Source organism: Panthera uncia, assembly GCF_023721935.1.
Source record: "Panthera uncia isolate 11264 chromosome B3 unlocalized genomic scaffold, Puncia_PCG_1.0 HiC_scaffold_1, whole genome shotgun sequence".
In the NCBI taxonomy this organism is placed as follows: Eukaryota; Metazoa; Chordata; class Mammalia; order Carnivora; family Felidae; genus Panthera; species Panthera uncia.
In genome coordinates, this window is record NW_026057582.1 from 25,208,075 (window position 1) to 25,235,112 (window position 27,038).

General features: G+C 50.0%; 1 protein-coding gene across 2 annotated transcripts in view; it reads right to left on the bottom strand.

The window, feature by feature from the left end:
- Positions 1 to 27,038, bottom strand: part of ESRRB (estrogen related receptor beta) — a 57,946-nt gene that overhangs the window by 21,915 nt on the left and 8,993 nt on the right. For both annotated transcript variants that reach the window (XM_049612451.1, XM_049612453.1), the window contains exon 2: positions 17,462 to 17,578. In XM_049612451.1, the coding sequence (XP_049468408.1) occupies positions 17,462 to 17,578 (117 nt within the window). The remainder of the gene's footprint in view (positions 1 to 17,461; positions 17,579 to 27,038) is intronic.

Genomic DNA, 27,038 nt, shown 5'->3' on the forward strand with positions numbered 1-27,038 from the left:
CCCCCCCCCCCCCCCCCCCCCCCCGCCTACAACACAGACACCGGACGTCGTGAGCCAAACCCTCCACCAGGCTCTGCTTTGTCTTAGAAAGCTGGTAAGACTAAAAGTGAGAATGCCCAACTTCATTCACACAGGATGAGGAGGGGGCCCATTTCCTGCACACCTACTGTGTGCGGGGGTCTGACCAGAGTCCAGGATGAGCCCTTCCCCACTTCACTGACTTTCTCTCCTGAGGCCAGTCTCACAAGCTCTCCCCTACACCCACCCCGGGTGGTGTAGCAGGAGTGGGAACTGCTCAACAAAACCCTGAAAGAGGCATGGGTCCCTTAGCAAGGCAAGGAGATGAGCAGTTGCCACTTCTGTCACAACCTCCATCTAGAATGTTCTTTGTCCTGATATAGGGCCTGGCCTGTAGTGGCTGTTCAAGAAAGCCTTGATGCATACAGGAACGGCTGGGCCTCCTTCCCTTGGGGGCTGGGTGCTTCTTCCAGAGATCCAAGCTCCAACAGCACCTCTACAACCAGGGGCTGCTCCCCATCCCATTACAGGGTCTGTCATGGTGCCTAATGCCCAATGGATGCTTAGAAAGCCAGAGCTGGGGGCGCCTGGGTGGCTCAGTTGGTTGAGCATCTGACTTCAGCTCAGGTCATGATCTCACAGTTCATGGGTTCAAGCCCCACATCAGGCTCTGCCCTAACAGCGTGGAGACTGCTTCAGATCTTTTGTCTCCCTCTCTCTGCCCCCCCCCCAACCCCCTCAAAAATTAACATTAAAAAAAAAAAAAAGCTGGAGCTTTTACTATCATCATCATCATCACCATTATTATTACCATTTTTCCCCAACAAGTATATACAATTCTCTGGTAAGTCACAGTAATAACAAACATGAGAACAGCCTAAATTGTGGAGGACTTTCTCTGTGTGTTGCCCTTTGTAATCTACAGCATATAAAGCAGGCACAATTATCCCCATTTTACAAATGAGAACAACCGAGGCTCGGGTGACTGAGTAATCTGCCCAGTAAAAGAGCCAGTACCTACGCTCTCTGCTACTCCAGGGTACAGCTCCCCTGGGCCCGGCGGGTGTAATCTCTCCTCTAAATTTTCTCCTTCAGATCTTCACAGCAGGATGGTCAATGGCTCCAATCAATACACACATCAGTTATCAGCTTATTCTGTTTTCTTAAGAAAAGTAGACCGCTGGGTTCGATTATGCCTCAACTGATGTCTGGTATGAGCCAGGTTTGCATCCTGGCTTCCTGCCTGCTTTCCCAGATCTTCCCCCAGCCACAAACCCATAAGGGCTCCACCCCATGGGATCCACTGGTCAAGGTCCCAGACCCGTCTCAACGGCCTTGGCCCAGTTGGCTCTCATAGCCTTGGTCTCGTCATCACCAGGTATGGGGAAGGAGGCAATGGTAATATCAACTCTGCTCACCGAATATGGCTCTTGTGACACCAGAATGACACAACAGCGGGGAAAGGCTTGGTAAGTCGGCAGTGGTTCAACAGGCCAAGGGAGGCCGTCACTGCCACTGCCCCACACGGCAGCATTCACTGCACTCTGTGTGCCACCTTGCGCTTGTTTCCCTCTGTTCCTATCCACTTTTCAGTTCAACGGGCTCCTAAGGGAAAGGGCCCAAGTCAGCTCCATTTTCACCCAGCCCGTGGTAGGCAGTCAAGTGTCTGAGTGAAATGATGCACCAGTTCAAATGAAGCCCTGCAGGCTTAGGAAACAAAAGACTCTCAGGGTCTTATCCTTTTCCCAGCTTTCATCTGTTCCCCCCAGCCTCTAGAAATTCACTCCCTTAGGACAGCCCATTCCTCATCAAAGTTTCCCCTTGTATTGAGCTAAATTCTGTCTCTAGGTCACTTTCTACCTACCTTCCATCCCATCCAATGAGACTACCCCCTTTCACAAGACAACCCCTTATGGACTTGAACATCCTTGGGCACCCTCCTTCTGTGGCCAAGCACTCCTTATTTTCTATATTCGTACAGTGTTTTCAGGCCAATCACCTCCCTGCCTTCTACGCATTTGTCTTTATTGATGTGGTCTGCTCTGAACTGAGAATGGTCAGCTTCTTCAACACAGAGACAGTGGACAGAGGTCTGAATTCCTCTGCCCTCTGCCTAAACAGACGCTGGTCAACTGTGTTTGTACGTATTATCTGCCAATGTGTTTTTATACTTTATCTAGAGTACACTGCTCACAATTTTAGTAAATGAGATAATGGCATGGACTGGGTTCTCATCCTGAGCGCTGCAGCAAGATGCTGTATCATGAATCCTTTAAAAACAAATCACCAGATTGTAACGGTTGGGTCTGGCAGACATTATTAGTTGTGTACCCAACTATCTTTTCATTCCCTTTCTTTCATGCTAACAGAACCTGGGTTTTGTTTATAGAAACATCCTACCCCTAGCACTATAGTCCTACCAATCCTGGTTCCTACTTTCCCAGTTTCTGTGGTAGCAAGTGCTGGTCATATGACCTGGTTCCAGCCAATGGGCTGTAAGGGGAAGTCCATGTTGGGGGCTTCCGGGAATGGTTTTGCCTTTCTGGTACCAGAGACAGATATGTTTGGTGCAACTCTGTTGCCTTTCTCCTGCCCTGACCTGGAAGGTGAAGGTTAGAGCTGTGGCAGCCAAGTGAGGACATCAAAGAACACCAAAAAAAGACAGAAAGAGCCCAGGAAATGCCAGCAACTGCCGATCTCCAGAATCCCTGGTAGGTAGGGAAATCAATCTCCTTTATCGATGCTTAAGCTACTAGCAGTCAAGTTCTCCGTAACTTGCAGCAGAAAGCAATTTTAACTAATAAAACAGACAATTACTTTTTAAATTAGGATGCTTAAGTCTTACAAACACCAAATGGGGAAAAAAAAAAAGAGAGAGAAGGCAACTTGAAGTAAGAGTTGGCTTATTGTTTGTGTTCTCAGAGTTTTAGCAAACTATCTAAAAAAGTAGGCTCAGGGAGTATATTAAAATACTAATTAACTTATAATCGCTGTCTGGGATTATTAGATTCCATCATCTTATTGATACTTTCTGAATTTAAAGCATTCATAACACTTACACATGAGCTATTCCAGAGGTCTAAATACCGTAATGAATACACACCCTTTGCTGAACCACCGTTCAACACTGTTAATCCCTTAACACGTGCAGGCCAAAATTTAAGCATTCACAAATTTGCTAAGAATACAAAAAGATCAATAATCCCTGGAATCCTGTGCAGGATGTTCCTGTGTAGACTGAGTCCTGTAGTTGACCTCAGGACTAGACAGGGAGCCAACACGACAACACCCCTAAATCTTGTAGACAAGAAGGTAAGGAGAAGGTCACATCTACCGAGCAGCCGTTACTTGGCGCTGCCCTCTGCTCTGAGCATTTCACGTAGGGACTGCAACAACCCTAGAGGGAGATTCTATTAGCCTGTTTTACAGATGGAGAAATTGAGGCGAAGCGAGGGTGTGTAACTTGCCGAGACCACACAGGTAGGAATGCAGTCTGACTTTGACCTCTGAGAACAGCTACAATTCTCACCTTCTCGTTCAGGCAATTCCTGCCAGGTCTTTTCAGGCTGGCACTGTTAAAGCCTCCTCACTGTTGCTAGTCCTGGGGTCCATCACCACTTCTGACTGGTTCCCACGATCGCACTCACCCCTCTGTAAATAGTGCCTTCATTAAATCCTCTTTGGTGGCCTGTGAGGGGACATCGGCTCCTGCCCAGCCCTGACCAAGACAATGGGGAGGTGAGATGTGCTCAGTCACGCTTGCAAGGAACAGGGGGAAAGGGAGTGTGAACGGGAGGAGGAGCCAAGTCCATGCTGAGATGCTTCATCACAAGGCCTGAAAGCAAAGACCCAGAACCTTCCTGGCTGCAGCTTGCCGGGCATGCCTGGTGACTCTGTTTGGAGGGAAGCAACTGTATGGGGGTGCACAGAGGTCTGTGCCTCTAAAGCGGAAGAAAGAAGCCCTTGCCTCAGGGTCAGACCTGGATGGAATCCCTGATTCTAACCCCTCCTAGTACCTGAATGACCTGGAACAAGTTTCTTCACCCTTCTGGGCCTCAGTTTCTACACCTGTACTAAAATAACAGTGTGGCACCTCATAGGATTGTCGTTCAGGATTGAATGAGTTAATACACGTACAGCACCGAAGGTGGTGCCTGGGCGGCTCGTCGGTTAAGTGACTGACTTTGGCTCAAGTCATGACCTCCCTGTTCATGAGTTTGAGCCCCGCCTCAGACTTGCTGCTGTCAGCACAGAGACCCCTTCACGCCCTCTGTTCCCCTCTCTGTCTGCCCCTCCCCTGCTCATGCACTCTCTCCCGCTCTCTCAAAAGTAAATAAACATTAAAAAAAATGTTTAACTAAAAAACTAAAAAAAAAAAAAGATAATAAAGCACTTAAAATATTGTAAATGGCACCTAGTAAGTGACCATTAAGTGTCAGTTAATATTGCTATTATTAAAAATACTTCGCCCTTGAAACCGTTCCCTATCGTGACTGTATCAATATCAACATCCTGGCTGTGATACCGCACCAGTTTTCCAAGCTGCTACCACTGGGAGAAACGGTATTACTTCTGACAACTACATGTGAATCTACAATTATCTCAAAAATAAAAAGATTAATTAAAAAAAATTTTTAGCTGCTTGCAGAGATACGAAATGGTGCCGCTGTTGTAGAGAACAGCTGGGCAGTTCCTCCAAAAGTTAAACTGAATTATCAGCCGTGTCTTATGATCCAGCAACTTCATTCCTGGGTATATCCCCAAAAGAACTGAAATCAGGAAACTCTAACAGGTTATTTGTATTTCAGTGCTCATGGCAGTAATACTCACAACAGCCAAAAGGTGGAAGCAACCCAACGATCTATCGACAGACGAATGGATAAGCAAAATGCGGGGTCAAACATATAAAGGAATATTACTCAGTCGTAATAAAAAGGAACGAACTCTCGACACCTGCTACAGGATGGAGGAAACCTGAATACATTACACTAAGTGAAGGAAGCCAGACACAAAAGGAGAGATGTTGTAGGATTCCACTTATAAGAAATATCTAGAATAGACAGAGAGCCGACTGGAGGTTACCGGGGCCTGGGTGGGGGACGGGGTGGAGAGACTGGGGGTTACCGTTTAATGAGTACAGGGTTTTCTGATTGGGATGATGAAGAAGTCTGGGAAATGGAATCGCTGTGAATGTGCTTAGTGCCACTGAACTGTGTACTTAAAAATGGTCTTCAAAACGGCAATGCACTTTAATAAGCAGTGAACTGTATCTCAACTAAGTTATTAAAATTTTTTAAAATACTTCTCCCTTCTCAGGTGAGTAGAATTAAGTAACGTAAAATGCGTGAAAGTAACAAAGTGCTTGGTACACAGTAGGAGCTTCATAATTTCTTTCCTTTCTTCTGCCTATGGAAGGTGGTAGGGTCTGGCAGGAACTGACTGCCTTCTTGGAAAGAGAGAGAAACACACCCCCTTAGTTATAACAACATGAATCAAGTTCGTTAAACAAAACCCTTAAGGAACTTAAGGAACCCTTAAGGTTCAGAGAGGTTGAATAATGTGCCCAGGGGCACACAGCTCCACGCGTTCTCTCTTGAATATGCCCACAGGGTGGAGCGCTGCCTCTGTCCAACCCGGGACACAGGTTCTGCCTTGGCTGCAGCTGTACGGCTCCCAGCCCCCACCAGGCTCGTCACCAGGCTGGGATCCCTCCACCCGCCGTGTCCCATTACTTCCCAACTCAGGGCACAGGAAATATTAAAGAAGCCGCAGGGCCACTCTGGGGCCTAAAGTCCTTGCAAGGAGGGATGGCAGGCCCCCAGACCTCCTGATCCCATGCCCATCTGCTGACCTCTCCCACCCACCGCAGGTGCATCAGCGTCCAGAGGCAGCGGCTGCCACGTCCTGGATCAGATGTCCACTTGCTGACTTGGTAAGATCAGCCTTCTGGCTTTTTTCTTAATGGAAGTAAAATAATTCCTGCTTCCCTCCACCTCCCTCCTTTCTTCTCATTTTCCCTCCCTAAGCTGGACAAGATCCCAGTCTTTCGGAAGTAAAAATAGCCACGTGTGCAGGGGGCACAGCAGCCGGGGACAGTTCAAGTTTCCTTCTTTTCTAGCCAGGCACTAAAAATAACCAGCTGAAGCTCTGAAAAGCGTGGCCCTCTGCACCTGGCCCAGAGCCTGGCCCAGGCAATGCCCCTGTCACATTTCTCCTCCCACAAGAAAGGCTCACACCAGGCTGAAGAGAGAAAGGCCCCCGAGCCCGTGTCCTCTGGCCTCCTCTGCAGAGGTGCTATCCATGTCTAAGGGCAGGATCTCTCCTGACATGGCCAAGTTTTTCATGGTCAGGACCCTTCCCCTCGCCTTACCCAGAAATCCCACCCTCCCAGCCCACCCCACCTCAACTCAGTGTCCCTGGTTTATGAATGATGTAAACAGGTGCACATTTGTGCAATGCTTCACAGTTGACAAAGCTATTTCCAAATCTCATTAACTCTGCATAACAATATTGAGGGGGGAGAATTATTATGTGGAATATTATTATGATTATTATTCCCATGTGAAAACTGAGGCTCAGAAAGGACAGGTAACTTGCTCAGGGTCACACAGCCAGGAAATTTTGGAGGGAGGATCTGAATCTTGACCTCCAAATCCTATCTCCTTTGCTTTGACCTTGAGGCCACCAGTCTGTGGGATCACTGGGATGCCCTGGAAAGCCCTGGAACAATACAGACTTTGACTAATTACTCCTTTGAGGTTCTGAGTCAGTAGGTCTGGCATGATGTCCAGGAATGGGTAATTTTTCAATGTTCCTCCAGTGGTTCTGATGACTTTCCAGGTCTGGGAGCACTACACTAAACCTGTTTTAGTCAATACTTGATCTGACCAATATTCTTCCTTGGGGACTTAAGGGTTGACTCTGCCTACAAGTTCTACAAAATGACAGCTGACTCATCTCTAACAGGGAAAACCACCCAGAAGGTGATGTGGGTATCCAGAAGCTGCAGGTCATGGGGGCATGCTGACGGGTACCCCAGCAGAGCAGACGAGTACCCTAAGCACCCGTCTACATCCCTTGCACATGGGGGGCTTCCTTTAGCTACCTGTCCTGCGGGGAGTTCTGGGTGATGGGTGAGCTCACCTTGCTGCCTAGGACGGGATGGCTATTTGGGGCTGCCTCTTACCCTGGTGTCAGATCACAATGGTGACAGCCTCACGCCTGACTCACTAAAAGTCAAGAGAGCCTCGTGAGTGGGTAAACCCACGTGCTACCTAATATTCTGGGATTTGTGCCAACGGTCCCTGGTGGGTACCATGGCACTGAGTGAGGAGCCCTGGCCTCCTGTCTATTAAAGTATTCATCTCCTGCTGCTCTCTCCCCTGGACCCTTCTCACTCGGGCCATCATGTGCCCAAGGACATTTCAGCAAGCCTGGGTTGGTCCTGCATTCCGAGCCACCAAAAAGTCTCCAACACCGTACATGTGACAGGGCCAGGCTATTTAGACCCAGTCTCTCTCTCTTTCCTCTCCCTTTCTTTTTCCCTTTGAGGAAAAGCTACAAGCTTTGCTACTGGCCAAACCATCAATTTTGAGTTGGGATGGGCTTCTTACAAGGAATTCTCACATAACCAAAGAGACTAAATACCACCCAGCTCTGTTATTTACTAGCTGCGTGGCCTTGGACAAATTAAACTCAGTTGCACCGTATCAGGCATGGCAAATAGCTTTTGGCTGTGCCGCTGCCTTCCGTTTCCTAGTCTGTGGCAGACATTGCTAATAGGTCACAGCCCTCTTGCCTACTGATCCCAACTGTGCCTAAGCCTTTGGATGACGTATCTAGGTGGCCACTCCCCCCGCCACAGCTGTCAGTCTAATGGTAAAGGCAATTTACCATCCGGGAGACTGAATTGTTTCTCAGGTTCTTTCTACCTCTAAAACTCTGATTCTGTAATAACAGGTCTTAGTCTCACTCCGGGAACCTCTGAGGTGGGCTTCAGGGGTCCTGCGAAGCTCCTAAAATTGTCTGCAAAATTTTATGTGCAAGTACTTGCGTATGTTTTATGGTAGAATTCCCACTGGATTTTCAGAAGAATTCATGAGCTCCTAAGTCAATAACCATTGGGTTAGAGGCTGTCACAGTAAACATCATGCAAACGAATGACTAAATAAGATAATTTCAGATCGGGAGAAGTTCAGTGAGGAAGTAAACAATGGGGTATGATAGAAACGAAGTGGGAAGAGAGGCCTTTCTGAGATGACATTTAAGTTAGATCTGCAAATATGAGGGGACAGCGTTCCAGGCAGGAGGAACAGTTCAGAGCTCCTAGGGTAAGCAAGAGCCCATCATGCTTGAGGATCGAAAGTTAGCCAGTGAGGCTAGAGTGGGCAGGAGTGAGGGGGCAGGAAAGGAAGGGGACCAGATGACACTGAAAAGGTAGGGAGGGGCTAGACCACGCAGGAAGGATCTTGAAGATCAGACTACAGTTCTTAGACTTTATTCTAAGTACACTGGAAAGTCTTTGAATGACATGAAGCAAAGTGACAGAATCATATTAGTGCTTTAAAAAGATCACTCTGGCTGCTGTGGGGATTGGATTCAATACGAAGTAGAATCGGAAGTCCAGTTAGGAAAGTGTTGCGATGGTCCAGGAAGAAGATGGCACTTCCCTGGATCAGGGTCATGGCCATGGAGATGAAGAAAAGGGGGAAGATCTCAAATACAGTTTGGACACTGACCCCAAAGGAGTCCAGGATGACTTCTAGGTTTTGCTTGAGCAAGGAGTAAATAGGGGTGCCGTTCCTGAGATGGGGAAGACTAGGGTTTTGGGGGAGGGGTGGGGCACAGCTAGATGTACCCTCTGGGTGTGTAGAGTCTGAGATGCCTCATAAGCACGCAAGTGGGCAGGCCAGCAGGGCAGTTAGGCACTAGCATCGGAATGCACGGCAGGAGGTGGAACTGGAGGTCTAAGACTGAGAGTCATCTGTATCAAGTCTTGGACCTAGAAGGGATCGCCTGCAGGGTGCAGGTGAAGAAGACCTTGGTTCCAAGTCCCAAATAACACCAACATGTAAAGAGCAGGAAAGAGAAGCATTTGCAAAGAAGACTAGATAAACAGCACAGTGAGAGAGGTAAGGAGAAAACCAGGCAAACAGGAGGGCAGAGAAGCCAAGAGAAAAGGGCACAAAGGCTGGCCACGTGTTTGGAATATTGCCGAGAGGCTGAGTCAGGGAAGACGGGAGTACCAGGTTCGGCAACCCAGGGGGTATGGGAGCAGGCTTAGGGCTGTGGTCAGGGGTGCGGTGTGACCAGGGCAGACTGAGGGTAAAAAGCTCATCGTACTCAAAAATTGATTCCAGGGGCGCCTGGGTGGCTCAGTCAGTTAAGAGTCCGACTTCTGCCCAGATCTTGATCTCATGGTACGTGGGTTCGAGCCCCACATCAGGCTCTGTGCTGACAGCTCAGAGCTTGGAGTCTGCTTTGGGTTCTGGGTCTCTCTCTCTCTTTCTATCTCTCAAAAATGAATAAATATTAAAAAGAAAATTAAAAAAAAAATTGGTTCCAGCAGGGTCTGAGATCTAACAGGTAAGGCAGATGAGGAAAGCATCTTTAAGAAAGCAGGCCAGGAAAATAACTTTTTGAATAACGTAAAAGTGCAAACCACAAAGGAAAAAACAGATAAATTCAATTTATTAAAATTACTAACTTCTGGGGGCACCTGGGTGGCTCAGTCGGTTAAGCGGCCGACTTCGGCTCAGGTCACGATCTCGCGGTCCGTGAGTTCGAGCCCCGCGTCGGGCTCTGTGCTGACAGCTCAGAGCCTGGAGCCTGTTTCAGATTCTGTGTCTCCCTCTCTCTGACCCTCCCCCGTTCATGCTCTGTCCCTCTCTGTCTCAAAAATAAATAAACGTTAAAAAAAAAATTAAAAAAAAAATTACTAACTTCTGATCATCAAAAGACTCCATCAAGAGAAGGAAGCCACAAATGGGGAGCTTTCTACAACACCAACAACTGAAAAGTGACTAATAAAATGACCAGAACATATACAGGTTTCTACAACCAGTGAGAAAAAAATAAAGTAGAAAAACAGGGAAAAGACTCAGACAAGCATCTCACAGGAAAGGAATCCCAAGTGAATAGACCACATACGGAATATGCTTATCTGACAGTGAAGAGAATATACACCAAAGCGATAAGAAAACACTAGTTTATACACACTAAATAAGTGTTGGCAAGGATGGGGCAGCTGGGTGGCTCAGCTGGTTGAGCATCCCTGCTCTTGATTTTGACTCAGGTCATGATCTCCACGGTTCGTGAGATTGAGCCTCGCCTCAGGCTCTGTGTTGAAAGCACAGAACCTGCTTGGGATTCTCTCTCTCCTCTCTCTGCCCCTCACCCTGCTCTCTCTCTCTCTCTCTCTCTCTCAAAAATATAAAAAAAAAAAAAAAGTGTTGGTGAGGATATGGGACAACCAGAACATCCGCACACCAGTAGTGAGTCAGTACAACGAAATAAAAAACAACCTCCTATCATCTCATAAAGCTGAAGACGCACATACCTGTGGCCCTTCTACCCCCGGCCTGAAACCCCTTATGCATGTGCACTGGGACTCAAGGCAGCACTGTTCCCTCAGCACTAGAAAGGAAAAACAGACTCTCCCAAACTCGTCCAGTGATACTCTAGTTCAGGAGTTTGCAAACTAAGGGCTGTGGGCTAAACCCAGTCCTTTGTCTGTTCATCAGAACACAGCCCTGTTCCTACATTTCTATATTGTCTGTGGCTGCTTTCCTACAGTGGTGTGAGTTACATAGCTGCAACAGAGACGTTCGGCTCCCAGAGCCTAAAATATTTATTTTCTGGTGGACTCCTGCTATAAAGAAATGGAAATGAATGGATTACAGCACCGTGCAACAAGAGCATTCACCTCAGAAAAATAATTTTTTTAAGTAGGTTCCATGCCCAACATGGAGCCCAACACGGGGCCTGAACCCATGACCCTGAGATCAAGACCTGAGCCGAGATCAAGTGTCGGATGCTTAACCGAGCCACTCAGATGCCCCTCATTTCAGCAATAAATATACACAGTATAATTTCATTTAAAACAACAACCCCCCCCCCAAGATATTCACAGAGATATAAACACATGATAAAACTATTAGGGGCACCTGGGTGGCTCAGTTGGTTAAGCGTCCAGCTCTTGACTTCAGCTCAGGTCATGCTCTACCCCACGTCTGGCTCAGCACTGACATCGCAGAGCCTGCTTGGGATTCGCTCTTTCTCTCCTTCTCTCTATGCCCCCCCCCCCCACTTGCTCTCTCAAAATAAATAAATAAACTTAAAAAAAAACAACAGTACTACATAAAAAAAAAAAAGCTATTTGAAAAAAGCAAAGGCAAAATAATGTGAAACCAGAGTAAGTTACCTCTGAGGGTAAAGTTACCTCTGAGAGCACAAACAGAACCTGAAAAGGATAGTTTTTTTTTTTTTCCTTACATTGGATGGAAGGTACCAGTATTCTTTATACTTTACGTATATTTTTGGCATGTAACAGTGTCTGCCCACTTAAATGCATTTTTTTCATTTTTCCATACCAGTAGAGTTTTAGCTGGACAAATGGCATCCCAGCTAAAGACTACAATTCCCAGACTTCCTTGTACAGGTGTCGCCATATGACCAGATTCCACCAATGGGCTGTGAATGGGAGGAACAGGTTCCATTTCTGGGTCCCATCTTTCCAATGATCTGGCTAGGCTACACTTCCTCCTGGCTGCCTGAAAAGATGCTGATAACTGGGTCCACCTTCTGTAAGAATGGCCAAGCTGCCAACCAGTCCCAGATCACCTTTGACCTCTGGACTGTTACATGAGAGATGAGAGAGGAGTACACTTCCATCCTGCTTAAGCTTCTGGTTTTTGTTTGTTTTGAGAGGGGAAGAGAATCTTTTTTTTTTTTTTTTTAATAGAAGCTTAGCCTTAGCCTAACTAATATACTCTAAATATTTTTGTGAATCTACTTGATGTTTTTTTTAAAAAAAAACATTTATTTTTAAGACAGAGAGAGACAGAGTGGGAGCAGGGGAGGGGCAGAGAGAGAGGATGACACAGAATTGGAAGCAGGTTCCAGGCTCTGAGCCGTCAGCACAGAGCCTGACATGGGGCTCGTGAACCGTGACATCATGACCTGAGCCCAAGTCAGAGGCCTAACCGGCTGAGCCATCCAGGTGCCCCGACGTTTACTTTTTAAGGAAAAAAGAAAATTTTTTTAAGCAGGTGGGGTAAAGAAGTGGATGTAATAAGTGGGGAAATTTTGTTGAAAAGGGGAGCACGGAAAAGTAGCAGTGAAGGGTCAATATATAGTTGTGGATTTTTTAAAATTTAATTTTATTTTTATAAAGGGAGAACAAAGTATGTTTGGTGTGTGCGATGAAAATGATCCAGTAGTGAGGAAGCGACTGATGATGCTAGAAGCAGACATGATACTCCAGGACTGAAGTCCCTGATAAAGAAGGAGAAAGAGTCAGAGCACAGGTCAGGAGACTGGCTTTTTATTTAAAAAAAAATTTTTTTTAATGTTTATTTATTTTTGAGACAGAGAGAGACAGAGCATGAATGGGGGACAGGCAGAGAGAGAGGGAGACACAGAATCGGAAGCAGGCTCCAGGCTCTGAGCCATCAGCCCAGAGCCCGACGCGGGGCTCGAACTCACGAACCGTGAGATCGTGACCTGAGCTGAAGTCGGATGCTCAACCGACTGCGCCACCCAGACGCCCCAGGAGACTGGCTTTTGACAGGAGCCGAGATCGCTCTCACAGGGGTGAAGACAGAAAACAACAGGTAGATTTGTGGATCCAGCAGCAGGTGGATAAGAAACTCCCCCACTTGCTTGTTTCTACTTTTTCGAGAAAATGGAAAGCAAGGTCATCAGCCAAGGATTGGGAAGAGATTCAAAACTCCCTTCTGGATCACAGAAGAAAATCAATTATATCACATGATGCAGAATATCTATCTCCAATCCTACTTTGTGGTACCACTCCAGGGCCTTCCCTGAAGAGTACAGAGCATGATGAAAATGGCTATGATTATGATTCCCATTTTCCAGAGGAGAAAAGCAGGCTTACAGAGGTTTAAGTAAGGCACCCAAGGAGCTGATTAGCAGTGACACTGGGGACTCACCGGGTCTGTATGGCCACTGAACCAATTATTTAATGCTCTGGCACACCCAAAGTCCTGAATGAACAGTAGTAAGATTTGGCACAGACAAGATCATCCTCTATGACTTCACTCAGTCAACATTTCCCCAGCCAGAGGTCATCGGGTCATCGTGCCTGAGTGGCCCAGACGCTTCAGGCCACATGGGAAGGTCTCGTGAACCGTCAGACGTGTGCGTGCGTATGCATCTGTGTGCACGCGTGTGAGACGGAAAGCGGTCCGAGGGAGATACGGATACATATCGGCATTCCTGGGCTCTAGTTCAGAACTATTCTCCGAAGTGCTGGAGAGTTGGTTTGTCTCAGAGCACTAATGCATTTTGGAAAAGAGAAAGAATTTTTAAAGGCAAGCCATCTCTCATCCTCTTTCTTCATTCACAGGGCCAGAAAAGTGGTATTTCTGGCAGGGGCTAGAGGCAGAATACTCTATAAATACAAAGCCATTAAATCCCATGCAGCGGGAACCTGATCGGAGCCTCCTTTTAATTTCCTGACATGAGCTGGCCACTAACCCAATTACCCAGAATCCCCGGAGGAGCCCTCCGCCCTCCCAACAAGCACAAAGAGAGTGAGAGCATATTGCATGGATGTCGTCCCAGCTTTCACTGAAATCAAATATCTTTTAGAAAACACTTGGGGAAAAGGCAGGCAAGGGCTGAGGGGAGGAGGAAGTGGAGCGGGACAGGGAGTTCTGCTGGCCCGAGGCAGGTGAAGTGAGGTGAGGAGAAGGTGAAGTTCGCAGGACAGGCCTTCCAGGGAGAGCTGCTGAAAGCCCAGAGCTGTGCTGAAGCGTGTGGGCTTCCTGTGAAAGGCAGCAAATGGTTTTCCAGGTTCTTCGGCTCAGAGGCTGGCAGGCCACACCCGAGCCAGGCGGGGAAGCCCAACTATCGGGGGAGAGCCGCTCCACTGCTGTCCCGAGGGGACCTCTCATCCTGACTTTAGACCCCAGACAGGGGGCCAGCCCCAGACGGAGGTCACCCCTGAGATGCCCACCAGCGAATCCAGGAGGAAGATCAGGGCGGCCAGTATGTCTAACCTCACACGAGACCGCCTTTGAACCAACTACTCTAATAACACGCCCAGAAAGGTGACGGCTTAAAGCAATCCCACGGTGGATTTCACCAAGGAGTCATTCCACGTGGTCCCCCCGCCCCACTTGACCTGCAGGTGTCAACACCCCTGCCCCCCAGGTGAAGAAATGGAGGCCCAGGAGTGTGAGCCAGAGAGAGAACCCACACGGCAGGATTCCCTCAGAGCCAGGAGCGAGGGCACAGGCCCCAACCCTCAACCCAGTGTGGATTTTGTGTCCGATTTCTTATGAAGAGAAAAGTCACTTTTTTTCTCTGAAAAAGCAGACTTTCACACCCTGGATTTGCTTAAAGTGAGACAGACCTGGGTACTGCCTACAGGGAACAGTCGATGATGATGATTCCAGAGCCGACGGCGGCCCCAAGGCAGGGAGGAGGCTGAGTCGCAAGAAGTCCCATCACCAGAGTTTCCCCTCTCTCCCCCACCCCCACAGGTGCTGGCCCCCAAATTACGAAGCAGTGTCTAAGGTGTTTTACTTGCGAAAAGAAAAACTGTAAAAGACAGGGGCGCCTAGGTGGCTCAGTGGGTTAAGCATCTGACTTTGGCTCAGGTCACGATATCACGGTCTGTGGGTTCAAGCCCCGTGGCCGGTTCTGTGCTGACAGCCTGTTTTGGATTCCGTCTCCCTTTCTCTCTGGCCCTCCCGCCCCCCCACCGCACACATGCTCTCTAGAGCTGCTGGACAGAAGATAGGAAACAGCCTTCAGATGTGCAGGTGAGGTAGGGAGGAGGGGGAGTGGACATTCGCATCCCTTTTCCAGCCTCCTGCCACCCCCACACCTCTGCACAAGACCCGAGACCCGGGACCCCGGACCCTGGTTCCTCCAAGCGAGGCCCACCCCAGATCCTTCAGGAGAAGCGGCTCCCAGGGAGGCTGCAGCCTGCCTCTCAGAGTCGGGCCAGAGTCTGGGGAAAGCAGAGGGAGGGCAGGGAGCCTGTGCCCGCCCCAGGGGCCTAGGCTCCTGCTCACGAGGTGGTGGGGGGACAACCAAACAAAAGCAGGAGCCGGGGCAGCTGCCAAGAGCCCCCACCTGGCAGGGGCCCAGGCTCCTCAATGAGGCACGCTCCTCCTCAGGGGGCTGGTCCCCGTGGAGCTTCTGATGGCAGGATCCCGCCAAGGCTCTGCACTGCAGGGGACAGAAACTAAATGGAGGCACTCGGCTTTGTCCGCTCCAGGAGCCTTTGTGTCATCCTGTCCCCTCTGGATTTAGAACTGCCAGCACTGGGGCGGCGTAGCGGAGGGGAGGGTTCTGCGGACGGCCCCTCCTCCTCCAGGCAGAGCTCCGGGAAGGGCCTCTCCAGGCTGGGCCTAAGGGGTGTCAGATGCCCCTTGCTGCCACCCTAGAGAGAAACCATGCAGGGGTTTCAAGTGGTGGTCCCTCCCTTTTTCCTCATCTCTCCTTCTCCTTCCCACGCTCTTCAGCTCACAATCCTGGGGTGGGGGTGGGGTGGCCTGGGGTTGGGGCAGACACGGCACAGAGCATGGGGAAACTCCAGGCTCTGGGCCCAGCTCCCCACACATCGGCAGAGACTGAGGGTGGGAAAGACCTTGAGCCCCAAGCCCTACAGGACTCAATTCTGTCATCGTTAAAATTCAGGAGCATACTAATAGCACGGCAGCTCCCCTCTGCTCCAAGTCTCCCAGATGCTGTGAAGTAAGCAATGAGAGTCCACAAACTACAACTAGAAAAAGCCACTGCACAGCTGGCCCCCGGCCTGACCCAGTGCCCTCACGCCCAGCTTCCAGAACAAGGCGGTAGCCCCCATCCCCAGGATTTATGAGCTAGCTTCTCTAAGACTTAGAAACCCTTAGGCTGGCTTCCAGCAGCCTTCGGAGGAGGAAGTCTAGAGGCCAGCACTGAAGCATACTGCTGAGGACCTCTGTGCCTCAGTTTCCTCATCTGTGAACCCCAGGATGCTCTGGAGGAGCAGAAAGAGCCTGGTGTAGCAATCAGGGGACCCTGGTCAGTCACTAACTCGGGTCACACCCTACACGAGGGTATGACTCAAATCGTGTAGAATCAAAATGAACTCACCATCTTTCAGGAGGTCTAACACAGCCCACTTTTAGTCTAGAAAGAAGACTGTTCTTACTTGACCACCCCCCCCCCCCCCCCCCCAACGAAGCAGCTGGCATGTTTCTAAATAACTGAGCGGCTTTGCCATCTCAAAGGTGTTAAATGAAGAGGCCAACGAGAAATGTGGTTTAAAGGGCAACATGCTATGTAGACACCGGGGTAGCTGAGGAACTGCTTCAGGAGCATGTTTAGAGGTGGGCACGCTGGGCCAGCTGGGGTGGTGCACGTGATGGAGACCAGAGGTCTCTTATTTCCCCAACACGGCAAGGTCCAAGTTGTCCTACTGACAAAGCATCAATTAAATTAGCGCCTTCTTCCCCAGGGATGCAGGGAGAGGAGGATGAGAGGAGCGCTGGGCTTCCAGAAGCCCCCTCTCAGGGAGGGACTACATTCGAGACCAGCCCATTCCTTTTCACTCCCGGCCCCTCCCCCATCACACAATCTTCAACACACACCTCTTTTCCTGCCTCCTCCCCCTTCTGGAAAGGTTCCAGGGCCCAGAACCATAAAAGCGGATGTGTAAGAACTTCCACCAGCTCCCTCGAAAGTTGCAGAAGGGGAGAAACAAACACACACACACACACACACACACACACACACGTCCCCCAAGATGGACCTGGGCAAGGGTCATCAATCTGAGCAGATCAAGAAGGAAGGGGATGAAGGGGAGCCCAGAGAAGTGTTGCCCAAATAATGAGAAGCCTACCCCTCCCAGGGTGGACCAAGGGCCTCGCCCCCAAAAGGAGGGCCTTCCCCAGAGGGCCAAGCCAGCTTTCTAGGGCCCAAGTGGGGTCAGGATTTTCCAGAGGATCCTTAATGCAGAACTTCTGATGCCTGCCCCGTGTCCCCCTCAGCAGTGGGGCTGTGAGGCGGCCGTAAACCCGCGTGCAGGGTGCGTGTGAGAGAGGAAAGGGGGGCGCCCCAGGGAGCAGGGGCCCCACCTGGGATGCGTGCAGAGACTTTCCGGTCTGTGCCGCCCCGGGGGGCAGGGACACAGGGGCCGAGACGCCCAGTGAGAAGGGACCCCGGGCCTCGGTCGGAGCACCGCGTGGCCGTGTGGGCCTCTTACCTTCCTTCAGCATCCCCACTTTGAGGCATTTCATGAAGCGGCAGGCCTGGCAGGACTTGCGCCTCCGTTTCGTGATCTCACACTCATTGGTGGCCGGGCAGCTGTACTCGATGTTTCCTGTAACCAGACACAGACAGGCTTGCCACGTTCCCTCCCGGAGCCCCGCCCACCAGCCAAAGGCCGGATGGAGATGGACTGGCGGGACCTACGACTGCCCCTTATCCCGAGGTTTCCGTAGGGCAGTGGCTCCCACGGTGGGTGCTCGGAGGTCCCTGCCACGATGTTCACGACCCTCTTAAATGCTTAGATCCCAGACCCGGAGGGCGGGGTGGGCCAGGCAGCCACAGCTTTGAAGAAGGGGAGCCCACGGTTTTGAAGGCACCACTGAGCTGGCATTTTACCCCAGGCACAGAACACCTCCTTGCGCTGACCAGAATGTCAGTGCAGGCCACCGGCCCCTATGCCCTCCAGCCGGGGGCCCCAAAGCACGGGCAAAGCCTCCTGGAAGCTCTGGCCCCCCCGGGCCCAGGGCCTGTGTTCCGTGTCCCTCTCTGCACACCCGGGCCACTGCTTGCTGACCTTGAGAGAAATCACTTTCCTCTGAGTCTCAGTCTCCTCGTCTGCAAAGCGGTGTTACGTGAAAGCAGGAGCAAGGGCATTAAAAATGCTAAAGCACTAGGGCGCCTGGCTGGCTCAGCTGCCAGAGCACGGGACCCCTGATCTCACGGTGGTTGGGTTCAGGCCCCTTGTTGGGCACAGAGCTTACTTTAAAAAAAAAAAAAAAAAAAAGTGAAGCACTACTCAACGTGAGCCGATTACATAACCACAGCCCTACTACAGAGGGAATTGGTGACCGTTTTCTTGTCTCGCCCCTTGAATGTATTCTAATAATGGCTACCATGAACCTGACCCATGCTCCCAGGAGGCTGTCAGTCCCACGAAGGCAAACGCTTGTGCTGTTCACCACTCAGTCTCCCGGATACACCGAGATCAGCCCCTGCCATGCAGAAGCCATGCAAGAAAAACTTGCGGAATGAGTCACCGACAGAATCCTCATGGCAATCACGCGAGGTCGGTATTGACACTGCCCCCATTTTACAGGAAAGGCTGTGGCTGCCTTTCTAACACAGGGCATAGCGTCTCTCCCACGTCCTCTTACCTGCCTATAATTACTTAACAAATAGGCGTTGTGTAGCTATAAATGTGAAGAGAAAGGCAATGGGAAGGAAAGGGAGGTCCAGTGGAGTAGAAGAGAGAAAGGCAATTGGAAGGTAAAATGCAACAGTGACCCAGTGCTGTTCTGTTTTTATCTGGTCTTCTCAGCCCCTGTCCCAACACTGGGAGGCCTGCCAGAGCCTGTGGTTTTCAGAGAACAGACTCTGGACTAGTGCAAACTCCCCTTGCCCACCCCCATCAGATGCCCACCTGAGGGAGCAGGGAGAAGGCTGCCCTCCTAACCCTCTCCTCAGGCCCAGGGACATTCCTCCGAAGCAGGGGTGCTTGTGGGCCCACCTCGCCTAGCAAGGACACTGCCCGCATGGAGCACCCTCTGAAAGGTCACTCCTGGCCTGAGACAGAGCTTGAAAGGTTAGTTCCAGACCTGCCTGGCCTCCGAATCCCCCCTCTCCCCCCAGCCCCATCCACATTAGCAGTTCCAACAGCTGCCTTTACTGTGCACCTGCTCCCGTGCATGATCCGCACGAGTGGTCACTCCTCACAAGGCCCCTCGGAGGTGGGCCCACCAGTGCCCCATTTCACAGGCCCAGCAACTGAGACTAGGGGGTGCTGAAATGAGTTACTGAAGGCCACATAGAGCCCCTGTGCCACCCCTGCACTCCGCAAGAAGCTTGGGGAAACCAGACAGGCCCCTCCCTGTTGCCACCCCAGCAGCTGAGGTGGTCTGGAGGAAGTCGGGAGGGTGCAGTCTTCCAGAATCCCTGTGCCTCAGCCTCCCCCTGTGGCCTATGGAAAATACTGACCGTTGGATTTTCTGAGAGCCAGCAGGAACCAAGCTGTGCCCCTGACAAAGGGCTCTGAAGTCATAAAATTGTAGCGCCCCCGATTACAAGGTGAGGGCTCACAAGAGCTTTTAGAGTATTCTCAGCCTCATTTAGTACTGGGGAGGAGACATGACTTGCCTGGGGCACCTTAGATCTCCATCTCTCTACCCACCTCTTTCTGAATTCCAGCCGCCATCACCTTATCACCTTTCTCCCTCCCATTTCTTGCAGGGCAGGGAGGAGGGTCTAAAAGTCCCCCTCGGTGCAGCAGGGTGGGAGAGGGCAGGAAGGGGAAGGGATAAGGATTCTGTGAGCCCCTCCCCTCTTATCCAGCCCTAACCATTTCTTAGGTCACTCTGGCTTGTGTGGCTTCTTGGCAAATAATTTCAGTATTTCCAGAAGCACAGTAAACAGGAGAAAAACACAAATATGAATTAATTCATCCAAGTCTATCTTGGCTTAGGAGGCTCTGTAGAGTTTGGTCCCTGCCACCATCCCACCCCACCCCTCTCTCTCCAGCCTCAATATCCCTCCCCCCACCCCCCACTGTCCCGCATAATCATCAGTTCCTGGAACTCAGTGATAACACAGGCTTCCCGGCCTTTGTTCCAGCTGCTTAGAACAACCCCAGTAAGCTCCCTCCACCACCTCACCTGGCCCGTCTACACCTCCGGGTCCCATGGATACAGGTGCTACTCCTCACCGTCACCTGACTCCTAGACCAGCTCCTCTGGAGTCCAGGCGCTCGGCACACACAGGAGGCGCTCAGTACACGCCGAGAGCCAACACTAACAGGTGCTTCCCATGAAGCAGCTATTGGTGTGCTTTTCACATACTGCACCTTTAATTTTCCCAACAACTCTGGGAGGTAAACATCTTTTCCTCCACCTTATAGATGAGAGCAGAGTCCAGGATGAGTCAGAGGAAGGACTTGAACCCAGATGGTCTGGCTCCAGTCTTGCTCGGAACCACTGTGCAGTGAGCTCACAGGGCCCGTGGCGGCCCTGCGTTCACCTGGCAAGGCAACTCACGCAGCCTCGGGACGCCACTTGCATGCTGCTAGCCGTTCACCTTCACTGGTCTCGGCTGCACAGCCAACCTGTCATCCCTTGAAGGAGGACCGATCCCAGGTTTGGAGGGGCTGTCGCTCCAGCGGGGGGTCAAGGAATGCCTGCGATTTGGCACTGGTGCTCTTCCAGGACAAGAGGGTTGAGCATTAACAACAAGGATAGAACGATGTTCCTGACCGTGCGCGTGCGTGTGCAAGAGAGAGAGTTCTGATTTTATTTATTTATTTTTGTTCCTTTCAATTTGTTTTATGGCCCTAGCGGCTGGCCGCCAGAAAGCCAGGCTGCTGGCCTTGCCTTGTAATTTCTGTAAGTGCCTCCTCGATAAAGTGATGAGATTAATTCATCAGAATTTCTGTGGTCTCTGGAGGGCAGTCTAGGAGAGCTCAGAAGCAGGGAGGGGCATCTGTGGAACACACACACACACACACACACACACACTCACCACCAGCTGAAGCCTGGCAGGTTTGGAGGTGGGCCCTCATAGGACAAGGACCTAGCCAATGGCTAGCATCAACTCAGAGTTCTAACACAGGAGTGTGCCCAGGACAGACACAGGGAGACACTACTTCAGGTCACCTAACTTCTCTGGGCCCACTTCCTCATCTGTAAAATGGGCATATAGCACATGCCCGTCTTACAAAGTTGCGTGATACAGGGTCAGAAAGCACGCACAGGGCTCAGCAGAGTCAATGTGTGGGCAAGCAAGGACTCAAGGCTGCGGTGCCTATTTTTACACGCAGGCAGTGCTGCCAGGGTCAATTCAGCAGAAGACTCCGGGTAAGTCTCTGACGTGAGGCCAGCCACCCATTCTGACATTTAAGAACACTAAGACCGGCGACCTCCGAGTTGTTGCGTCCGCACCTGTGGTAGGGAAGGGAGGAAGGAATGCTCAGAGCCTGACCTGGACTTCTGCGTGACCTCTGGCCTCGAGGCAGAGGGGAAATCCCCACCATCAGCTCCTTTGATCCTGTGCCCCAGGAAGGAAACCCCAAGGGCGTCACCATCAGCTGTCTCTGAACAGCTGCAGGGAGTGGGCAGTCCTCTCCCAGGGCTCAGGGGCTCAGGGCTGGGGCCGCAGAGCTTAGACAGGGGGCTCCTGGGGGACGCATGTCTCAGAGGCGGCTGGCTAACATCGGAGCCCGAATGGCCGCCATTTTAGGTCACTGCCGTGGAAGGGCTGGGCCAGTAGTCACTTGGCTCCACTTCCCTATCTATCTCCCTTCTGGGGGACACAGACTATCTCCTTCTGTGGGGCCCACTGTCCTCAATTGTCCACCCTTCCCTCTTCCTTACCTCCTAGCTCCATGATCCCATTCGTGCCACTGGCCTGGGCTATCACGTACTATCACCCGGGCTATCACAGCAAGAGGCAGGGCCTGTGCTCACACCCTTTCATCTATCTGCCTGCTGGGTATTTTCACCTGCAAGTCCCTACGGTTCCTCACACCTCCTCAGCTGAACCCATCCTTACCCAGCCGACTCCTCTCATTGTGCTCCTTGTCTCAGCAAAACGATCACTAAACCGCCCCTACCCCCATCCCCACCTAGATCAGAAACTGAGGCGCATCCTGGATTCTTCCCTCTCCTTTATTCCTTTAAGGTCCTTCTCATCCTACTTCATTCACATTTTGTCCCTCCTTCCCCTATGGCCACCGCTCATCAGTCCCCACACTCACCTCCAGGCACTAGCCTCCTCTGTCTCTAGTTCCCTTTCCAGTCTGACCCCCACACTGCCCCTGGAGGGACGTTAATAATCTTTCTGTGCAAAACTCCATCATGGCACATCCCCTGTCTGCACACACATCCCACAGCCCGATAAATGGCAGCAAGGGGCGGGGGCGGGAACTGCCACAGGAGAATGGACAAAGTAAAACCCAGAATAGCCAAAGATGACAAGCCATCGCTTCTCTGCCTTTGGGCTAAGATCAAGTGTAGTATCTAGATGACAAGCCATTTGTACTACAGAGCCTCAGAAAGCCTCAGGCAGCGAAGGCTCGAGATACGGCAGAAGATGTGGTGGGCTTTGGGGCCACAAACTGGGGAATTTGCTGGGAGGACTTGGCTACCATTCCACGTGGCCATCTAGGAGTCCTCCACAACCCACCCAAGAGAAGCCAGCTTCATCTCTGGAGGCTGTGAGCAAGTTAAGTTCTGGACTCAAGGACCCACTCTACTTCAGGCAGAAGGGAAGCTGAAGCTAAAACTAGGATGCCTGAACAGTGGGACCACCCAGCCCACCCCAAGCCCACTCCCTGAATCCTAGCAGTCTGCACACTCCACACCCCACCCCAAGATAGGAATTTGTAGGGTTCTTCTCTGGGAGAATGCACAGCATCAGAAAGAAGTCCAGCAGATGAAGATCAACCGAGGGAATGCTCCTTCTACCCTCTTTATCCTTATTTGCATTTAAGACAGACAGCCGAGGATTACCAATACATTTTCAAACCTCACAAAGCAATAATCAACATACTATCAACTTGAGAAGAAAAAAAAAAAAACACACTGCATTCATGAAACAAGAACAGCATGCAATAAAAAGTTTAAAATGTATAAAATGGAGCTCCTAGAAATTAAAAATATGTAAATCACAAAAGATTCAGAAGAGCTGAGGAGCTGCTACTCCAGAACAGAACAAAAAAATCCAAGAAATGGATGAGAGACTGGAAAAGATGTAAGAATTAGACAACGGATCCTAGAAGCTCCGCGTCAACCATCACAAGTTTTTAAAAGAGAAAAAGGTGGGACAGGAGGTCGTCATGAAGGCAGAAACTGAAAAAGGGAGGGAGGGGGTGGAGGGTGGAAATTTCTAAGACCTGAAGAATATGAGTTTACAGACAAAAAGTCCTGCTGAAAGCCCAGCAGAATAAGTGAATAAAGATCTGGATAAAATTATAGAGGTGGAAAACAAATTAGTAGCTGCCAGGGATCAGGGAGAGGAGAGCGCGGGCGGTGGTTATGGTATAAAAGGGTAAAGCCAAAGCTCTTCTGTATCTTGACTGTGGGATGGTCACAGGAGTCCATGAAGTGATACAGCTGCATAAACTACACACACACACACCCAGAGTGTGTACAACCGGTAAAATCTGAATAAGGTGGGCAGATTCCATCAATGGCAATTGCTGATTGTGACACTGTACTGTAGTTACGCAAGATGTTACCTTCGGGGCAAACTGGGTGAAAGGTATTCGGGATCTCTCTGCATCATTTCTTAAAACTGGGTGTGACTCTTCAATGATCTCAAAACAAAAACATGAAAAAATAAATAATAAAAAGACCTACAACACATGACAGAGGCTTGCGTCGTAAAATTTCAACCAGAGAGGGCAAAGAAAGAAAAGATTCTAAAATTTTTCCGGGAGAGTAACAAAAAACAAGTCAAATACGGAGGATGGAGAATAAGACCGGCCACCATATCTGAAACCATAAGGGGAAAAAGTCCGAAACACACACACACACACACACACACACACACACACACCTGTGTGCATCGCCACTTTTTTTCGCTTTGGCACTCATCATGTGACTTCATTTCTTTATCTGCTTTGTTCACTGAAGTTTCCCCAGCACCCAGAACCGTGTGCGGAAGTATGAGGTCTCTATATACAGTCTCTAAATGATGACTCCAACTTCTTGCCGACAGCACCAGAAACTAAGAAAAGGAGCAGCGGTGTCATGGCGGGGGGGGGGGGGGGTGGGGGGATGGAATCACTTAAAGCCAGAATTTTATACCAAGCCAAGATAGAAATCTCGGGGGTGAGGTGAAGGAATGAGTAAGGATATTTCCCTGCTTCCAAGGCGTCAACAATTTTACCTCCCCTGCGCCTTTCCAGCACATGCTCCCCCCAAAATGGAGGAAGCAAAAAGAGGAAGAGGCAGAATCCAGAAAACAGGGGATCCAACCCAGGAGATGAGTCAAGGACAAGTGGAGAAAGGACTAGCAGGAAGCAAAGACATTTAACCAAAAATTGTGAGGTAACCGTATTCTGACAATGGGAAGACTGGAAATGTGTGTGGTTGGATGGGTTGTATAATTGGAACAAATTCTTCATTGTCCATAACAGGAAGTCAAGAAATAATGCCCAAATTGCCAACTCAGTAAACATAGCTGTAAAATCACATTAGCAACTAAGAAGATGAACGCTAGAAGAAAGTTTTTCTTAAAGGTCTAACTTTGGATCATGAAGGGAGGAAAGAGAATATATGTGAAGGGCCAAGGACTGTCACTTTTCATTAGGAGACTTACTTACATTTCTATCATACTTTTTTAAACTGCGTGCACACATTGCTTTGATAAAAAGCTAAAAGTTACCTTAAGAATTAAGTTTAAGAAATTGTCCAACAGCTCCTTATCACATAAAGAATGAAATCTAACCTCCAGGGCAAAGCCTACCAGGCTCATTATGATCTGGCCAACTATGACCTGTCTGTCCTCATTTTCCTCAACCTGGGCCCTAAGGTGGTAGGTTCCACTAATACCTTTGGGGCCTCTGATCCCTCTCCTACCTCCCTCCACCTGAAACCCTTCCTGGTAAGTTCTCCCACAACCTTGAACCTCAGCTCATGATACCGTCTTCCCTTCTGCCCTGGGTAGGTTCACAAGCTCCTTCCTGTTTGCCCCCATAGGTCACACCCACCACCTTCCACTTGAAGCAGCCAGCTGGGTGTTGCAGAATCAGGATTTCGTGTGTTGTCCTCCTTCTGAGCTACGTGCTTCCTGGGGATAGAGGTTACTGGGTCTCTCTCACTTTTGTATCTCAAGTACAAAGCAAATAAATCGATGGGGTGCCCAGGTGGCTCAGGTGGTTGAGCATCCAACTCTTGATTTTGGCTCAGGTTGTGATCTTCTGGTTTGTGGGTTCAAGCCCTGCGTCAGGCTCCTTGCTGATGCAAAGCCTGCTTGGGATCCTCTCTCTGCTTCTCTCTTTCTCTCTGCCCCTCCAGTGCACAAGTGTGCGCGCTCTCTCTCTCTCTCTCTCTCTCTCGCTCTCTCTCTCTCTCCCCCAAAATGAATAGAGAAACTTAAAAAAAAAAAAAGCAAATAAATTGAAAGCAAAACCTCCACTTAGAGAATCCTAGAACTCAGCAGGGATCCGTCAGTTGTCAAATCCAACAGCCTGTTCCAGGCCCCCTATCCTGGTCCTTCCCAATGCAGAGAAAACCTAGCTCTTAAGATTTCCTCTCCCTTCCCTCTGCAGGGACTCTCACAAGGTCTCGGATCAGTTCTCTATTCACCACATTGACGCCAAGGTGCTTCCGGTGGTAAGAGTGCATCATTATTCTATGTAGCATCAAGAAAGGAAGCAATTCTGCCAATCAAACTACAACTGTGCTTCCTTGCCACTAGCATTTCCGTGTGTGTTCGCATTAAAAGATCTCTTTGAGATTTACTTAGAGATATGATCGTACAGCATCCTTGTGCATACACGGAAGAGAAAATAGAAGAAAAACAAATCAAAAGGGTCGCTAAAACTTCTCCAAGTGCAATTCTCCTGAAAGATTCTTGATCAAAGTCATTGTTTTTGTGTTTTCCCACAGAATCGTCCTCTCTGCCAATAAGGGAGCCAACCATGCTGTGCTTCTGAAGAATGTCCATTATCATCTTGGGGGTTACCTCCCAGGTCACTGGCCCCTTTCTGCAGGTTCTGATGTGCATGTGAGGGCAGGGTCAACCACATGGAGTAACCAGCACATAGCCCAATTCAGAGAGGTGGGGGGGGGGGGGCAGTGCATGTTGAAACTGACGCAAGATGGTACTTCTCAGTCTCCTTCCAAGGCTCTTACTTCCTTTCCCTTCACTAGGTCCTTCCTCTTGCCCCCCACCCCCCACCCCCACCCCTGGCCCCTCTCCTTCAGAAAAGCTTTCTCTAGAAAAAACTCTCCTGGAGGGCATGTTGCATCAGATGGCTTTGCCCCACCCCCCACAGTCTCAGATTAGCAACCTGGGTGGGGCTGGAAATTTGTATTTCCAACAGGTTCCCAGGTGCTTCTCCTCTGGGGACCACACTTTGCGAACCACTGCTCTAGAGGATCTCATTAGATCCCCAAACCCCACTCAGCTAACACTCTGGAGCCCTAGGCCCCGAGTTCCAACTCTCCAGAGTGAAACCTGTGAACTGATCAAACTCAACATGTCCCAAACTTTGTCCATTGCCCCAACCCCTTGCTCCCGGCCTATCCTTCTCCCACTAGGAATATTCTTCTTTCTTGGTTTCCTTGTTGTCAAATAACCTCACCAGCCCCCTAGCAGCCTACATTTGAAACCTAAGGGGCAGTCTCAACCCAGCCACTGTTCATTTTATACTGAATCCACTTCCAGAAGTTTCTCAAGTCCAACCTCTCCTTTTAACCCTTCTGCCACTGCTGGCTTGGATGCCTCCAAATGGATGGGCTATGAGAATCCGCTTCCTAACCGGACTGCCTGCCCCTAGACTCTCCCATGTCCAGACCATCTTCCCCGAATTACCTTGCCAGAATTAACTTGCTAAAATGAGATTTCATTAATTCTCT